Source organism: Megalobrama amblycephala, linkage group LG12 (assembly GCF_018812025.1).
Source record: "Megalobrama amblycephala isolate DHTTF-2021 linkage group LG12, ASM1881202v1, whole genome shotgun sequence".
In the NCBI taxonomy this organism is placed as follows: Eukaryota; Metazoa; Chordata; class Actinopteri; order Cypriniformes; family Xenocyprididae; genus Megalobrama; species Megalobrama amblycephala.
Window position 1 is genome coordinate 76,499 of NC_063055.1, and position 19,407 is coordinate 95,905.

General features: G+C 41.1%; 1 protein-coding gene across 3 annotated transcripts; it reads right to left on the reverse strand.

Annotated features, from left to right (window-relative positions):
* Positions 1 to 1,630: 1,630 nt before the first annotated feature.
* Positions 1,631 to 18,579, reverse strand: trim36 (tripartite motif containing 36). 3 transcript variants are annotated; one of them, XM_048208826.1, is made up of 10 exons: positions 18,358 to 18,579; positions 17,475 to 17,715; positions 13,320 to 13,663; positions 13,099 to 13,245; positions 9,070 to 9,165; positions 8,678 to 8,931; positions 8,086 to 8,207; positions 5,581 to 5,883; positions 5,088 to 5,385; positions 1,631 to 3,499 (listed from the first exon to the last, which is right to left on the reverse strand). In XM_048208826.1, the coding sequence occupies exons 1-10, from the start codon at positions 18,415 to 18,417 to the stop codon at positions 3,148 to 3,150; spliced, it is 2,217 nt and encodes a 738-aa protein (XP_048064783.1). In that variant the 5' UTR covers positions 18,418 to 18,579; the 3' UTR covers positions 1,631 to 3,147. The 3 variants fall into 3 exon arrangements, with proteins under 3 accessions (XP_048064783.1, XP_048064784.1, XP_048064785.1); XM_048208827.1 differs by lacking the exon at positions 18,358 to 18,579 and adding an exon at positions 17,914 to 18,074; XM_048208828.1 differs by lacking the exons at positions 17,475 to 17,715; positions 18,358 to 18,579 and adding an exon at positions 15,562 to 16,458.
* Positions 18,580 to 19,407: the final 828 nt, after the last annotated feature.

The following is a 19,407-nucleotide window of genomic DNA, read 5'->3' on the forward strand; positions in this document are numbered from 1 at the left end:
ATGGCCTTCTGAAGCGAAACGATGCGTTTGTTAAAAAAAATCCATATTTAACAAGTTATGAAGTAAAATATCTAGCTTCCGCCAGACCGCCTTCCATATGAAAGAGTAAAATCCATTTTGAGAGAGTTCAAAAAGCTTACGCTACGTCCTACACCTTCCCTGTTGAATTTACGGAAAAAGTGTAACTGACGCGACGCTTGTTTACACTTTCTTCCTAACTTGAATACGGAGGGTGGTCTGGTAGAAGCTAGATATTTAGTAGATAACTTGTTAAATATGGATTTTTTTTTTTTTTTTTACACAAACGCATTGTTTCGCTTCAGAAGGCCTTTATTAACAGTGCAAAATGGTATTAAAATTATGTGTAGAAGTCATTGCTTTGTTATGAGAAAGAATTTCTGGAAAAATTTCATTGATGTCATTCGGAGTAACCAATATAAAGGGACCATTTTGGATGTGACAGGATGTGACATCATTCAGACATCTGCAAAGAACCACATGGTCATGAAACAAAGTAACTAACTCTCTCTTAACTATTTGATAAATTCATGTTTTCACTTGATCATACGCATGTCCCGAAACATCAGGTCATTCGGTGCAACCGCTATAAAACATGGAAAATGTTGTAATATTTTAAAAACTTGTACTAAATATAAAATGTTTGATCGTCCTTTTGATAGCTAGTTATATCAGCCTGTTAGCATCGTTTGAAAATATCGTTATTCGGTAAAACCAAAATGTTGGTTAAAATTTTGTCTAAAATCTTGTAAAAAAATGACAAAAGCAGTGTTAATTTATTATAAAAACCACACAATCTCACAGTAACGAACTACACTCACGTGATCAGCAGCAGCACGTCATCAACTGGAAAAAAACACTAGACTGATTCATCTTAAAATATAAATTATTTTACATTACACAGGATTAACTTTACTTAGCAGATGTTTTTATATGACAATAGCTTTGCTTTGTGAGACAGAATGACGCAAAAATTAAACCAATTTAAGAACACATTCATTCTTTTCTTATCTTATTTACACTTATCTATTCAAACCTGGACAGCCACTTTTTTTTTTCTTCTTTTTTTGTAGTTGTTTTTTTATTCTTTCTACAGCCTGACAGACTCTTCTGTAGGCTTTAATTTATTTATATTTCATCATCAGAATATATTCATCAGTCATAGCAGGGCCTTAACCACCATAGACACTGAGATAATAATTAGAAATGGCCAAAATGTCCCTCCAAATATTTGATGCTGCTCTCCATTATGCACCACTTTGTTTTTTGTTAAGATGACAAAACAGCGTTCATCATTAATATGTAGTGTTGCAAACTACTCACCATTTTTATGAAATTTCACAGTTTTGAATAGAAAACATGATATTATTTGATTATTATGAAATGATTTATGCAATTCATAACTGAATGTAACGAGACAAGAAACAAAAATATTATTATTTTTAAATATAAAAAATATATTATTATTTGCAAATAGTTTGAATTGATTACCTAATATAGACCTGGAATGTTTACAGATCTTATTTCTTTTTCGTTATCCCCTTAAATCCCTTTTTAATCATTTAATTTTGTTATTTAAACAGTTCTTATGGGGTGAAAGAAACAACAGGACTGATACAGATCCTAAAAGGACATTCATTTATTTAATACAAAAGCCCACAGTACATTAAAAATAACAGCAGGTGACAGAGACAGATCCTTGTGTCCATTAAAGCATCGTACAGCGCCACCTGTCTTCTACATGATATTGCACCTGCACCAAGCTCAGTGGCTGACATGCTTTAAAGTGCCTCAGTACCGCACACGACACACCGCAACGATTACAGACCCAGTTTAACATGTACAAGAAACTGGCAAAACATTTGGTTACAGGCTTCCAAAACACACACGTTCTGTGACATGACACACCTGTGACATTAACTCCTCATCGAACCCAAGAAAATAAACCGTTCTGATAGTGAGTATGTGAAAAAGTGAAAATTAAATCATACAGCAACTAAACAACCCTGAAAGAAAACTGTGGAATTGCACACACGGCACACTAGTCCTTCTGGAAAAACCACTGATTTCATACATTAACACACTTTTTTAAATGATCACAAACAGGTAAAAGCTCAATCTAATCGTCTAAAGTGTTCAGAAGACAAGTTTCCTTTTATGCGCTCACAATGTACCAAAATGATTAGCATGAGATTTACTGACAAGATAAAGAGGGAAATAACTCACAGAATAACACACTAATCAAGTAGTAGGACGCGTCCCTAAAATGCTCCAACATGTTTATATCCTCCTCAGAAGAATACGAATCAAATCACAAGACTTGTGCAGCACAACTACATCATAAACTACAAGAACCAGCTTCACTCAGAGGTAGGTAGTGCCTGCAGAATCACTCCAATATCCCAGCAGGAGTCAGTCCAATCCCTTTCTAGCCTGTAATCTGCCCAATGAAGCGACGAGCCTGCGGTTATTCAATAAGGCCATGTTAGTCCAGTCAAGACATTTGCCTTGGCAATTATAGTGCATACAGTAAGTACATTTAAGGTGTTCAGGTCTGTCTCATAGAATCATATTTAGGTTCTGTTTGATCAGCACCGGTTTGATTCAGAGGCTACATTTCGTTTAAAGGTGTTTCATGCGTTTCAGAAAACTCACAATCATATCTACATGATGTTCTAGGACAGACTTATTTGTTTTTATTTACTCTCAAACATTTCTAAGTTTTGCAGGTGCTGCTACAATAAAAGAAAACCGTGCACAATCAGTAGTGAATTCTTGTGTTCAAATCATCCTTAAGCTCATTAACTGCGTGTAAACGGTGGTAAGTAATCAACAGTATCAGTGCACATTGTTCAGAAAGTGACATTGTGAGGCTTTGCATTATATTTCGGTGTATTAAGGTGCCCTGCGTGAAACCTGATGGTCTGTGTGAAACTTCCGCTCGGCTGATGTCATTGAAGGCACGTAGGCACTCGAGATCGGATTTGGCTCTTGAACCAGATTCACTTGTATAACTGGACAGCGACACGCCCCCGGCCGACCCACACGACGATCTACTGAGGAACTCGAGAGAACTACACAGAATACTAACAGACACCAATATTCCGGGACGCCCCAAAACGGGATCCCTCACATGTAGGACAGCCGCTTGGCTGTGATGAACTCTTCCAGATGGACCGCCCCCCCACCCAAGAGTCCGAATGCAGGGTACATGGTGCCAGAACAGTCCACCTGTCTTTCGTACAGGCAGCGCATGCTGTCGGCATCGTAGAAAAACACCCGTCCGGCGTCGTAGTCCAGGCAGACTCCGATCCTCTGCGGCGCGGGCAGGACGCGGCTGCCGTGCTCCCCCGAGGCGGCGCTGGCGGAGGCTTTGGGGATGAAGAGACGGCCCATGCCGATGGTGACCAGCGTGAAGGGCTGCGATACCTCGAAACAGGCGTCCTCGCTGCCGCTGTCGTGCCCGCTGTCATGGTCGTACCTGCGTGGAAAGAAGAGGGACAGAAAATGTTGGGGAGAATTTTACAAACTGTAATGCGAGCAATATGTGTTGATGTGTTTTAAAGGGCACCTATAACGCTCCTTTCACAAGACGTTATAAAGTCTCTGGTGTCTCCAGAATGTGTGTGTGAAGTTTCAGCTCAAAATCCCCCACAGATCATTTATTATAGCTTGTCAAATTTGCCTCTATTTGGGTGTGAGCAAAAAAACCACAGTTTTTGTGTGTGTCCCTTTAAATGCAAATGAGCTCCGCTTTCCAGAAGAGGGCGGAGCTTTAACAGCTCAACAACAACAAAGCTGGAGAATCTCACGCAGCCAAAATGAGGATTGTCAGTAACGGTGTTCAGCCTTACATTGTTCAAACCGGAGTCGACACTGATGGAGAGACTCAGGAAGAAGTTACAACTTTTAGAATGAAACTGGACGTTTTTATTGACTGCAATAAAGATGAAGCTATTGGGACCGTTTATAAATGCCGTGTCTGTAATTAGACACACACTTCAGCACTTCAAATGTTATTTTTAATGTGATGACCATAAACATTATTTGTTCATCCTTCTGAGATTGTCCTCACTGTAAAATCGAACATTTAAAAATGTAGGAAATTCAACATTTGATAGAAAACACTTATTTAAAAATAAATAAGACAATAATTACCAATAATAATAATTACTTTAACCAGCAGGTGGCGGCAAAGTAGCATTTATCTGCGCATATATCAGCCATTTCCTTTTTCACTTTGTTTTTGGCTAAATATTGAACATTATAAAATAACTAGGTTTAAAAATACATTTTGTCAGTGTGAAATATGAAATGTTAAAAAAAATCTTAATAAAAACTATAACTTTTCTTGTGAATAAATGACACAGAAATCGGACACCTATTGTAATCACAGCAGCTGTCAGTCAGTGCAGCACAAGATCAGTGATTTCAGCACACTTGTGAAAACACACATTAATCTAACTAGCTAAAGTGCACAATATTTAATTTTTGAAGCTTTTTTCCACATAAAAGAGTGAAAACTGATGGTCGAATTGAATTTATCCAAGGAGGAACACTGAGGAACGTCTTTATTTATTTATTTTTTTATGCCGTCTCACGTTTGAATAACTAAATTAATGCTATGCCTGACTATTTAAGTGACTATATTCTGATGATAAACTAAGTATGACACTACTGATGCTCCACACACCAGCACATGACTCTCACCGGACGTTCTCCAGCTGGATTATATTAATGCAGAAGTTCTAAAGAACGCTCCGTGCATATGGTCCATTGACCCTCGTTTGTGAAGCAGTCTGGTGTAAAATGATTTGGGCAAATATATAACACTTTACCGACTTTAAGAGTAGGGGAAATCTGGAGAGACTGTTTATGATTTATGGGGATTATAAAAAAGGAGTGGGTGGATTTTGTTGTTTACACACACTGTGTTCAAACACCTTATAAAAGTGAATTTTGCATAATAGATCCCCTTTAAGATGAATCATTTGTAAGTCTTTTTGGATAAAAGTGTCTACTGAATGAGTGTGTGTGTGTGTGTGTGTGTGTGTGTGTGTGTGTCTCACCGGGGGCTGCTGGTGTCACGAGGGTTGTGGAACCACTCTGTTAGTTTGCAGTCAGAGGCCACTCCGACCTTCACCATATAGGAATCGGGCTCCACACGGAAAGCCCAGTAATGGCGGCCGTGAGAGATGCCCGTATCACCGATGATGTAGTCGAGACATATGTAACTTCCCGTCTGAACGCGCTCTGCGGCCAAGAGGAAACTCATCCCCGCCATGCTCTCCACAGAGTCCCGGCGTTTGCTCAGCTGCAGCCGCTCCGCGCTGAATCCACACTTCTCATTAAACAGGAAGCCAAACACTGGAGAGACACAATTCATCAGTCACAGATCTCAATCAATGGCTGTTTGACTCATAGAGCCTTTCAGATTTAATCAACATCAGCAGGAACTTCACTGCAGCGTCTGATAAATGGAGCAACGCAACGATGAACGTGTGTGTGTGTGTGTGTGTGTGTGTGTGTGTGTGTGTGATGATCTGGTCCGGAGTGTTTTACCTGGAGCCGGAGGCGTGTGGAAGGTCACCTCAGGACTGCAGGGGCTGAACAGGCCGTTACGGCAGCTCTTCACTCTGAAGGCGTAACGACAGTCGCCGGCCAGATCCGACACCACCGTGCTGGAGCCGTACACGCGTTCGGTCACCATCCAGCGCGATTCCTCCTCCTCATCCTCTCCGCCCAGCTTCCTGAACTCCACAATATGATGATCTGTGGGCAGCGAGTCTTCAGACAGACGCCAGTGGATCAGGCCCTCGTTGTAAACGCGGCAGCGAGAAAGGTCAATCACAGGAGGTTCAGGGGCTGATGGGAAACAGATGAACAGCATTTCAGTCTTTTAGTTATTCACAAGCATCCACACGTCACTGTCACATGACGTGAAACTGCTGCAATAAAGACGGATGAACAACACGTTTCTGTCATTCTTGTTTGTCATGTGACTCTCTCAGGGAACATACAGAACACGAGTCTGCAGTTTTTTACTATTTTCTATATAAGCAGCTTCTTTAAAAGAAAAAACACCATGTTCACGAGAGGACGGCACAATAGAAGGTTGTGCTGGCAGAAAAATAATATACAGACAATAAACTCCTTCTAAAAACACAACTCACAAATAACTGGACCTTCAGATGATTATATTTATTCACAAAACACAACAGAAGAAGTGACGTGACACAAGGTCGAGATGAATCTCAGAGTCACTTAAGAGCTAGGGCTGGGTAAAAAAATATCGATTTCTCGATTTTAATCGATTCTCATTTTTACGAACCGATATTGATTCTTAAATCCCAAGAATCGATTAGTCTAGTCTGTTTTCAGTTGATGAATGAGCAGAATATGTAGCTCCTCCCATCCAATAAATCGCAATAATCTGTTACTTTTGATATGAAGCAAAGTCTCAGATTTCAAATGACGTCCATCTTATTATGAGATTCAGAAAATAAACACTGTTTAATGTGGCGTGACGGATCGCTTTAGCGCCTCAGTTAAAGAGAAGCATGTGATCATCCTCTCCTCCGCTTTAATACCAGTTACAGCGAAATAAACATGAACATCTGAAGGTATGTTAAAATATACAGTACAACTTACTGAAATCTGTATCATGTCTTGTGTAATCGCTCAATCAGTGCTTCAACCTCGGAAAGACGTCAATAAAACAGCTTCAATGTCACGTGACGTCACATTTACCTCAGAAAAACACATTCAGTGACCATAAACTCATTAGTCAGCTAGAAAAGTGAACTCTAGAAAGATAAATATAGCTATGCACCGTTACATATTCATTATAATCTTTAATGTTCTTCAATATTTAATGCATGTTTGAATAAATCAGTTATGACAGCCACGATTTAAATGTTTATATTTAAAAAAAAACGAATTGGAGTAGAAATATGATTATGTAATTCTGAACTTTATTTATAATAAAAACATAATTGAGTGTAATTTAAGTGTTTGTATATCAATAAGTTAATTTAACCTTCAGTATTATTACAGTAGCACCAGCTGACTCTCATGTGTAGTTTACAGCATTTTTTTCCTCTAGAAAATTTGCCATGTGCTGAAACTGAAATACTACATCCAAAATAATCGATATTGAATCAAATCAAATAGTAATCGAATCGTGAAAATTGTGTCAATACCCAGCCCTAATAAGAGCTGCTGTGAACCGGTTTAAAGTGTGGCATCATCCTGCCGTCACACAGTCCTATTATTGTTCCTCTAAGAAAGACCTTAAACCCTTCCAACCGCGAGACACACGTGACCCGAGGACGGAGCTGCGCTGCTCACCGTGGAAACGGGGCCCGTCGCTGCCAGTTAGTCTGCCAAGAGCCCGGGCACGACGCCCAAAAGCTTCTCCGTGAATAACAAGCTATTGATCCAAACAGGAGCCGCATTAAGCCGGACAGAGGAGACCATGAGACGGCAGAACCAGGAAATATGGCAGGGGAAAAAAAACGTTGAGTGGAAGACGAGAGAATCTGTTGCACTGCAGACTGAAGATTTAAGTGCATCGCTGAGTTTTGCCTCGTCAGCAATCACATTAGACGGCTGCCGTGATGAAGATTACAGCCAACAGGAGCATTAGTGTCGATCAATATGTTTCTCAGAGGAAAGTGCCTTCGTTTCTGCGGTCAGCAAGTGAGCATTTCCTTCGTTCACAGAGGAAACTTAAGGTAAAAGCGCTGCAGAGATGCCATCATCTAAACAAAGACAAAATCCTCCAGGTGGCGGAACTGCTAATTAGGATAAAGCCGCAGGACTGACCTGAGCTCAAGGACGAGTGTGCCATGAATAAACACACAATAAAACCCAATCATTCACCTCTGACCCTGTAATGATGTGCAGAATGTTCCACATAAACTGGGTTTGACATCCTGTCAGCGTCGGCCAGGTGTTACACAAGACTCTCTCATTGACTTCGTGACGCCTGTAACGGGATTACTGTGCTAAAGAGCTTCTGCTAACAGAGCCATGGCGGGTGAAAGTGCTGATCTTCATTCTTACCGCCACCGAAGCTGAGCTCCTTCAGCAAGATCTCCTCCTTCGACGTGTCCAACACGAACTCATCAAACGACGGGGTCGCCGAGGGCTGGAAGGTCTTCAGGGACTCTGTGGCTTTCTGAATCCTGTTCAAAACAACAACAACAACAACGAAGGTCATTCACATCGCACTAACATTTACAAGACATACAGCAAAAAAGAAGAGGAACAATGTCGTTCATTCTCTGCTACAGGAGAGGAAGAATCAACATGATTTATTACCGTGAAGCTGCTTTGAAACAATCGGTATTGTGTAACGCGCTGTAGAAATAAACGAGACTGGACAGAGTCCATCCGGACCAGGATGATCTAATGAGTCGATTCGCCACATTATATTATAGCTGCTATTAATGAGTGAGGGTTTGTGGGAAAGTGAAAGTCAAAGCTGCTTTGTGGACTAATAGAGATCAGTTATCAGGATTACAGCGACTGTACCGTGAACCTTGAGGTTTAAATCTGGAAACACAAGCCAGTGGATTACAGACACGTCACTAATCAGCTTCCGTCAGCGAGACCCTAAAACGAGTGCGAGACAAACCAGCCTGGAGACACAAACCTGACGTGCAGCAGTTTGGCTGTCTGAACGAAGCAGGACTGGTCGGTCTCCTTCAGCACTTCCTGTGCGTATCCCACGAGGCCGCTGTTCTCCAGCATGCCCTGATACTCCTCCACCTGACCCCGGAGCCGGTCCACACGCAGGTTCCTGGACTGCTCGATGGACCTCAACATCTCGGTCTTTCTCTCTTGAAGGGTCTCGAAGAGACGCTCAAAGTGTTCGTTGGCTCGTCTCTCTGCGAGCTGCCCGTTTTCCTGCGTTCACGAGAAGCTTGTGAGACGATCGTGCAAAAACACTGACGTACGCAGAGAAGGGTGTGCGATACGGAGAATATATCGTATAAAAATGAGTTTCTGGAAGCTCAACCAATCAGGATCAAGCAGGCTTCTTACCTCTGTGTGATTGATCAACACCTCCAGTTCAGAAATCTGAGTCCTCACTTGGTCTTCTTTGCTAATTAAGTAATGGATACTCTTCGATAGCTTCTCCTGTTGACAGAAAAGTCAAGCCCATTAGAACACAGTGGAAACATCGACCTCCCGCATGATTTCCGCACAGCGAGAGACACACAATACAGCTCTACTGGCGTGATCCGCCCAGAACATCATAAGATGGAAACGATCACATTAAAAATGGATGAGTCACAGCTCTTGTTTACAGTCGTCTAATATTTCTGACTCAGCAGACGCCGGCGGAGCCTCTTAATCACGGTCCCTCGCAGGAAAATCTATTCACCAGAAACACGATAGCGCTCGTTTTCAGCTCCGGCAGATACAGGAATAACTCTCTGAATTGAGAAATCAAAACTTCCTTGACCTTTTGGCATATAAGTAGAGGTCATTCATTAAACAAAAAAACTAAACTAAACAAAAAACCTGAAACCAAGCTACCCTAACGACCAGATCTAGATATAATGATCATCACTTTCCAGGATTAGCTGATCTCAGCAGCTGAAATAGTAAAAACATAGTAAAGGTTTTCAAAAGAGTGTCACTTCTTATTATTAGGGCTGTCAATTTAACGTGTTAATTAGATGAATTAATTACGGTGAAAAATAACGCGTTAAAATTATTAAGGCATTTAACGCACTTGCCCCAGCCCAGACCTGGGTAGGTCATGTGACATTTCATAGAGTTGATTGATGATGAATCTGATGCAGGGCAACAGCTCACTGAACATATACAATGAGTCAGAATGTCCCTAAAATTCAAGATATGGGGCAAAAATGCCGTTTGAGTTTTTGACTCATATTTACATCATGTAGTTAAGCAATATCACACGAGTAAGGAGCGCAGCAGCTATCACATGTGCCGTTTTTCTGTCCAGAATAACACGAGTGCAAATGCGATACACAAATTTTATACAACAGTTCAATAAAAAGAAGTTAATGTTGTGTTATTTTAGACACAATATTGTCTGTTTTGCTCAATTTTTGCCAAAGAAAATATAATAAAGCAGAACTGTTCTGTGTTTTGAACGAATCGGTCGAACCAATGATTCAATGACTCATTTATAAAGAGAGCCATTTACTTCACTCCTGAATGAATCAGCTGTTTGAACGAATGAATTAATGACTCAATGACTTAATCATTAAGACATTTACCGCCACCTACTGGCTGTTTTATTTTCTTATTTAGAGTATAATTTCTTTTTTCTTTCCGTATTTCCACATTAAAGGTATAGTTCACCCAAAAATGAGAATCATCAGAGTCATCATTTACTCAACCTCATGGTCCAGAAGTTTCTGTGTAATACACTTTGTTGAATCACATAAAATATTTCTTTCTGAAGCTTTTTTTTTTTTTTTAATAATGTCTATTTGATGCTTTACACAATGATTTCAAACTAATTTTGAGGGTAATCAGCCAAATTTGATGTGCGATTAATGATTTTAATTAATTGCCACATCATGTAATTAATTAGATTAAAAATTCACTTCAAAAATCACTTGACAGCCCTATTATTATACATGCAGAGATGTTAGCCAATCACAGCAGGTGGGCGTTTACACTGAAGTCTTAAACAGTTCAACTGAGGAGACTAAAATCAGGGTGGAAAATGACCATTTATTTCTAAATTATGACAGTTTTTAATGTAAAAATCCTACTAATATTATAAGTGCAGCTCAGAAACCTTATAAAATAATAAAAATAATGCAGTTCATGAGCTCTTATGAGCAGAGTTGGGAAAAGTTACTTATAAAAGTAATGTGTTACAATACTGCGTTACTCCCTAAAAAGTAATTAACTGTTACTAAGTTTCTTTTTATGAAAAGGAACTAAGTGTTACATTACTTTTGTGTTACTTTTTCTCTCCTGTGCTGGGCTTGTTTGTTTGTTTGTTTTAATAACAAAAAAAGTTCTATTTTTGGCAAATGTAAATGCTCTTTCACACTAAAAGTGAAGTGAATAAGCCTCAGGCTGAAGGAAATGCAAATTCACGCCTGTACAGAGAGCACAGGACAAAAAACCTTTCAGCTGTTCTGCCATTCAAAGTTCAACACACACTTCAGCAATAAATATTTTTTAAAAATGAGACACAAATGTGCTGTTTATCTAAAGTCTTTTTTGCTTATTAGTACAGTTGATGTGGATCACTGAAGGTCAGCAGAAAAGTTCATAAAGTATATTTGTGTAATTTAATATATTTAATTATTGCAGGTTTGGGTAATATTCTGAGATAGCATTTAATTGTTTTCATTAATTTTGAGTAATTCTGAATCTGTTTTGTTTTTTTGTGGTAGATATTTTTTTTGTCTCAGATATTTTGTTGTAAATTTAAAAGTAATGCATTACTAGTTATTTTGAAAAAGTAATCTGATGACATAACTGGAGGTACTTGTAATGCGTCGCCCCAGCACTGATGATGAAGGACAGGCCGATGTTCAGTGGCGGCTCTTTAACTCCCTCGGGTCGGCGGTCACGCCGGTGTGATCACCGCGTTTTTTTTTTCTAACTAGTGTGAAAGAGACTCAAAATACTCCGTCAATGTTGCACATACAATTAAGAGCTATACACCATTTTAATCTGTGGAATATCTTCTTTTATTTGTGTACACTCAGAGTAACAACAAAATGTTGTGCTTTTTGTAAAATAAAGAAAACTAACATGATGCGTGATTTCTCCTCTCCCTCTGAAGGAACTCCAATCTGATAGTTCTCAGAAAATGAACTGTAACTTAGTGAATACGAATGACAAAAAAAATTACACTTATGTCTAAAGAAACGTTAAGATGTCAGGTTTTAAATCGTACAAGTCAAATCGAAAACAAACCTTCTGTGTTTATGTAATCTGTATGAAAAGAGAGCCATGTCAGAAGTCCTTGATTCATTATCCGCTAATGCGGCCACGCCCACGGAGCCAGCGCTATTCAGACGCAAATTCAGTCAATACATGCATTCATCGTCTCAATCGTGTATTTATTGTCTTGAAAAGTGTTTTGAATAGCCATAGTTAGCGATCTCTGGCCTCTGTTAGTTCAGTTATTTCCTGGATTGTCTATTCTTCTTTAGCAGGCATTTGTGGACTAAAAGTGCACAGAGCGCCCTCCGGCTGCAAGTATGAATTAAAAACAGTATCCAGCGTTCATAGTGATAACAATAAATATTGAATAAATATTACTCCTCTGTATAGAAAATTGACATAAACATGAGAATCCATCAATATTTCTCCAAATGTGCATGCTTTTAAGCTAAAAGCCTATATGAAATGACATAGAGGTAACATAACTGTTCAGACACTTTGTATCATAGTATCATATTTTAATAATAGAATACCATTATTTTAAATTGTAATAATATTTCACAGTATTGCTGTTTTTTCTGTATGTTTGATTTACATTATAATGAGCTGAGACATGATCAACAGAGGGTTTTTTCACAGCCTATCTGACTGAAAGGCCTCATTATTTATGCAGGTCATTAGAGCTCTTTTATGCGATTCTTTTGTCTTCTCAGATGAGAATGACCCATTATTCATGATGATTCACACCTCCACACATACTGTGTTTCTTGACCAAAGATGTTTTAGAAAATTGAAATCTCTCTATTGTTTTATATGAAGGAGTAGGAAGGATAATTTTTACATAATTTTGAAGCAAAAACTCTAGTCTACAACCTCCAATACCCAGAAGTCTTGTGAACACAGATTTAATATATATTTTTTGGCTTTATTTCAGTGACTTAAGTCACTTTTTGTTTTTTCAATAACCACACATAAACGTTATTCCTTCAAAAACACAAACATGTACATACATGTTCCTCACATATTATTGTAGCCTAGTTTGTGCTGAATACAGTGTAATGACACTTTTTCCATTAATATGTTTATGAACAACTGAAAAAAGCACAAAATGTCAGGGCATGTCAAAACTTCTCCAGGCCCCAAATCAGCCTCAGACCCCTGAGGGTTAACCGGACGTACCTTGAGGATCTTGTAGGCGCTGCTCATGGAAGTGACTTTGTGATTAGCGTGAGATCCGCCAAGCTTGCAAAGATGACACACGGGACGCCGACACACCTCGCAGTACATGTTGACCTTCTCCATCTCGTGTTCGGGACACATCAACACCTAGAAACGACGGATAACATCAGCTCAGTACATTTCTGGAGAGGAGGGTCAGATTAGGGGATGATCTCTCGTACCTTCGGTCTGAAGTTGGTGGTGGGTCCCACGTACTCGTGCTGGGCTTTCGGCGTTCCCCACGGGTGGTTCATCTTGAAGCACTCGTTGCAGTAGCTGGCCTTGCAGTCCATGCAGCTCTTGGTGGCCTCCTGAGCGGGCGGTTTGCACACGTTGCACATGATGGCGACGGCCGCGCGGGCCGCCTGACGGTATCGCTCCACGATGCTCTCCAGCGTGAAGTTCCTGAAGAGCATGCTGATCCCTCGCTCCCCAAGATCAATGTCATGCTGACACCCCGGACACGGGAAGGTGGTGACGCGGGGAGTGACAGAGGAACGCCTCCATCCGGGAGAAGATATGGACCCTGATTCAACACGTGAAACGGTCAGATGAAAGGGGTGGACGGCACTCACACACACACACACACACACACACACACACACACAATGAAGCACTATCAAATAAGGTCAGACACAGTGGAGAGACTCAGAGAGAAAGTGAAACAGCACAACAGCAGACAGTGATCTGGACAAGAGAAACTTCAAATGGGTCAAAAATGCAAATTAACCACAAAACTGAATGACAGACATGATTATAAGGAATTTCACAGTGATGAATGAGATCGAGGTCACCGTTTTTAAAGCTGCAGTGTGTCATTTCTGTCAAACGGAACTACAAAGATGATCAAATATCATTTTCTAACAGGTTGGTCAGTCATTGGTCAGTCAAACAGATAGTCCCGCCCCAAACCCACATGACTAGCAGATGTTGGTCTGCTCAAACAAACAGAACAATGTCGTGAAAGAGTCACAGTGTTTCACCAATTAGTGATGCATCATTATTTAAAGAAACTTGGCTGGAACCAAAACCAGTATTTCTGGACACACAGTTAAATCTGTTTTTAATGATTACTTGTTCTTCCTTCAGGTGGTGTTACTAATCTAACATCTAGACTCCAACAACAACTTTTGCAATATTGTATAATACTTTAAAATATTGCTTAGAATACAGAAGATTTTTTCCTCACTTCAACAGAAAAGGAGGCAGAACAAGCTTCATTTACGGTCTGTATAGCGCGAGATGTTGTGCTCAACAGAATCTGCAGGTAAACAAGCTTTAATAAAGAGGACCTAAAATGCTTCTTTCACAAGATGTAATAAAGTATCTGGTGTCTCCAGAATGTGTGTGTGAAGTTTCAGCTCAAAATCCCCCACAGATCATTTATTATAGCTTGTCAAATTTGCCCCTATTTGGGTGTGAGCAAAAACACGCCGTTTTTGTGTGTGTCCCTTTAAATGCAAATGAGCTGCTGCTCTTCTGGAAAGTAGGCGGAGCTTTAACAGCTCAACAACAACAAAGCTGGAGAATCTCACGCAGCCAAAATGAGGATTGTCAGTAACGGTGTTCAGCCTTACATTGTTCAAACCGGAGTCGACACTGATGGAGAGACTCAGGAAGAAGTTACAACTTTTAGACGTTTCTGAATGGTTAGTGGATAAATTGATGTAGTTGCTGTGGAGTTGATTCAACTCATCCACTAGCATGTGCCGTCATGTTCATCTTTTGTGTTGAATTGACCCTCGTTTGTGAAGCAGTCCGGCGTAAAATGACGGCATTTACAAAAACAACTCTTTTTCTTCTCTAAAGCAGCCCAACATGGCCCCGCCCCCTTTGTTGTGTGTTCTCGGGGGCAGGGTTTATGTAAATTTTAGGGTTTGTGATGTCACTAACCCAGGAAGAAGCTCGTTGTAGTCCTTAAAAAGCGATTTCTGTAAAAGAAAATATCTCCCTTTGCATTGAACTTTGAGCGTCGTAACTTTGCAGATGTTGTTTATGATCAAACAGCAACATTACACACTAACTAAAGTTAAAAAAGTCAAATCGTAATCAACCACCCCTTTAATGCTGTGACCTCATTACCGTCAACATACGGTATCTATCCCAGAGATCACATCAACACACACTGCAGCTTTAAAGCAGCACGAAGCCTCTCTCTCCCGTCTGTCCAGGTCAGTTCTGCTTCACAAGCAGGAAAATCATTTCAGGGTGAAAGAATCACTTCTCCAGCAAGCATTTGAAACACAGAACATCCAAACAAACACTGAATGAAGAGAACGTCAGCAGAGACACTCGTGCAGCACAGATGGAGAGAAGCGACGCATGCGGACGATGAAGATGAAGATGACGAGCGGAGACGAGCATCTGAACGAGCGCCGGGTCAGATCAGGGATGGGAGTGTGCATGATTAAATAAAGCGTGTACTTAGGCCGTGAGTGTGCTGCGCCGCTCGGGGAGGGGAGGCTGCAGCACGGCATGCTGGGACCTGATGCTGCCGCAATGAGACTCAGTGCAGAGGGGGGGAAAAAAAATAAACGCTCAGACCAGAAACAGCCCCTACAAAACCACACATCAGCCTGTCAGTGATGACGGCGGGTGACGGAGTGTTAATCGGTTAGTCGGGAGAGAAGCGTTTGACACAGAAGGGTAGAGCGGGTTCACTCGTTTATCACGTGACGAGACGTTATTTAACAACTGCCTGATTCAAGCTCACTGCTGTTTATTTAGTTGCTGCTGTCTAGAAGAAAAAATGTCTCAATATTGTCTCTCAGCAGGAGACTAACGCTGGAAACTGAGGCGCTCTGGGATTCCTGTGCTCCTCCACGGCAACGGCGCGCCGTCTCTCGGTTCTCACGCTCTCAGACGCACTGCGGAGGTTCGGTACGGGCGGAGTCCGTCTACACGCTCGCGGCGGGCGAGAGAACGAGCACACAGGGTTCTAGAGACACTCACTCACTACAGCTAATTAGATCACATAACCCACATCTACCTCTCCCTCCAAACGACCTCCTCAGTGAGGCTGCAGGCAACAGAGAGAAGAGTGAGACAAGACTAACAATGATTAAACGTGAACAGAAGTGGAGTGAAACCTGATTCACAACCAATGACTGTACGAACATGAAAACAGCATCACATTTCTTGTGGGGGAAAAACTGCAGTGAAAGCCAGAGGAGAGATGAGACACTGAAACAGCAGTGACCGAACCTCCTGATCCACTCCTGCGTCTGAACGACACCAGTTATTGTGTCATGATAACAAAACATAATGGAGTTCGTGTCATTAAAGGGTTAGTTCAGCTGAAAATTATCATTCTCTCATTAATTACTCACCCTCACACCTTCGTTCATCTTCAGAACACAAATTAAGATATTTTTGATGAAATCCGAGACGTTTATTGTGACTCAATATCTATAATCAACACTTTCAAGGTACTAAAGACATCGTTAAAACAGTCATGTGACTGCAGTGGATCAACCTTAATGTTATGAAGAGACGAGAATACTTTTTGTGCGCAAAAACAAAACAAAAATAACCACTTTATTCAACAATCTCTTCTGTGTCATTCTCATTCATTGTTTACATCCAGCGCTTCCAGGTTCATCGTCAGAACGGCGACTCATTATTGGCCGGCTCCTGCGTCAACTGATCACGTGATCAGCTTCGGCCAATACTGAGCCGGCATTCGGACGTGAACACAGAAGCTTCACTGTGTTACTGCGTCACCTGAGTGAGATAATGACAGAAGAGAAGAGATTGTTGAATAAAGTGGTTATTTTTGTTTTGTTTTTGCGCACAAAAAGTATTCTCGTCTCTTCATAACATTAAGGTTGAACCACTGCAGTCACATGACTGTTTTAACGATGTCTTTAGTACCTTGAAAGTGTTGATTATAGATATTGAGTCATAATAAACATCTCGGATTTCATCAAAAATATCTTAATTTGTGTTCTGAAGATGAACGTAGAACTTGCAGGTGTGGAACGACATGAGGGTGAGGAATTAATGACAGATCTTTCATTTTTGTCTGAACAAACCCTTTAAATCTGCTTTAATAGGATAACAACAAATAAACAATTTTGGCTTAGAATTTATAAAGCTGATTTGCGTCTAATTATAAGTTCTTATATAATGAATTCAGGGTGATTAGGACACTTAACGTGAACCTGAATTCACCCTATAAGATGCAGAAATCTTAGAATCAGATTTAAAAATAAATAATAATTAAACCACATTACTTCCATCCATTAATCAACCTGATTAATTAACGGTCTTCCGGATGGAAGGAGCCTCAAAACATCTAGAGTCTGTCTCTCTGATCCGGACTCAAGGCGGTTTACCTGATCGCACCAGCCGGTCCAGCCTCTCCATGCTCGGGGACGGGACTCTGGAGCGAGGGCTGCCCGGGTTCGAGCTCTCGGATCCCGCGTCTGTGCTGAACGAGTCGTCGTGGTTCGGCATGAGCAGATCTCGGACACATTTGTGGCAGATGCTGTGCTGACAGGGCAGGATGAGCGGGTGCGTGAAGAGCTCCTTACACACGGGACAGATCAGCTCCCGCTCGATGTTCTTCATCGGCACCTGTCGACGACAAACACAGCGATTAAACTCCCAGAGTCCGGGTCAGATGATCTCTCGCGCGCTTGGGGAAGTAACGAAACTTCCATTGTTCACTTTCGCCTTTCTATTCAGAGCCTAAAAGTGCCTCATTTATCAAATAAACCCAAAACAATCAGCAAACAACAGGAGTTTCATTGACGAGGATGAACAGGGACTTACTAGGATCGAGCTTCGCCTGGACATCATCGCGAGCGGAATAAAGAAACTCCGCGTTCCGCTTCAACTTCTGAATGAGGGAATCTCAGTACGAACCGAACAACGTGACGCGCGTTAATGCGCGAGACCGACCAGCCGCCTGTGGGGCGGAGTCACTGCCGTCACTATAGCAACCCTGCAGCGAAACCATTTAGTATTTAAATAAGGGGCGGGGTCCGCGACAGAACGGCACATTTATACATTAAAATAATCATCATTCGGATTCAGATTCCTCGCGCTGAAAATGAGCGCAAAATATTATAAACGATCGAAAACAACGCAACGTACAGAAGTGACGTCATTCGGGATATACTGACAGCAGCAGCGGATGAATGAGGGAATATTCCTGCAGAGGAAGACAGTGATAAATCGATCGATCACATCATTATTATCATCAGATCGCCTCACCTCTCCTCTCTCGAGGCGCTCCACGATACTCGCGAACTCGGACATCTCGGAGTCCGACATCCTGACGGTCAGATCGGCGGTGTGGAGGAGATGATTATGTGTTTTCTCGAGTCAGCATCATCCGCTCTCCGGGAGATTCTGTCACGAACCGCGAGCGGATCTTCAGAGAGATTCATTCAACTCCGGGAGACGCGAGACTCCGCCCACTCGCTCGGGCTGTGGGCGTGGCCTGCCTGACTGACAGCTCTTTGTGTGGATCTGATAAAACTTTCATCATGTCACACAATCAGACGCTGAAGCTCCCGCAGAATCGAGTCGAAGCTCTGAAGTTTGTTACAGTAAATACAGTGTAAGACTGCACACGTGACCTTCATTACATCTGTGGGTCATTTATTCACTTCAAAACACAAATCTGCAGTCCTTCGTCTTTCAGACAGTATTTGTTCCTCAGATGTTTATTAAATGTTACATCCAATAATTCATTTGATGCTCTAGAGGGACTGACTTCACATCCAAACCATCTTTGACCCATAATTCTGCATGATCTGATTTATCACCTGATGAACTTCTGCAGCATCGAAGTCTCTTATTCCACGAGATCCAGACAGACACAATATTTTATAAAATAATATAAAGGAAGAGTTTTATTCAGGAATTTGTGTCTTTGTACCTGAAATTCAGAGATTCTGAGAGAAATTAATAAAAAATTAATGTGAATAAAACATTCGTACTTTTGTGCAGCTCTTCAGTCTCGACAGTCAAAGAAAACACAATATAGACAAACAATAAGTGTGTGTGTTTGTGTTTATTAGTGTGTGTGTGCGAGTGTGAGTCTGTGTGTATGAGTGAGTGTGTGTGTGGTCAGTCCTTCACATATCCGTCATGTTTTCTGCTCAAGGACGTTTAATAGCACTCTTATTTTCAAAATCAAACATGATTATAAGTTAATGATTTACTTTAGCTGACACACACACACACACACACACACACACACACACACACACACACAACCCTTAATGAATATATTACTCAAAGCACACATTAAGCGCA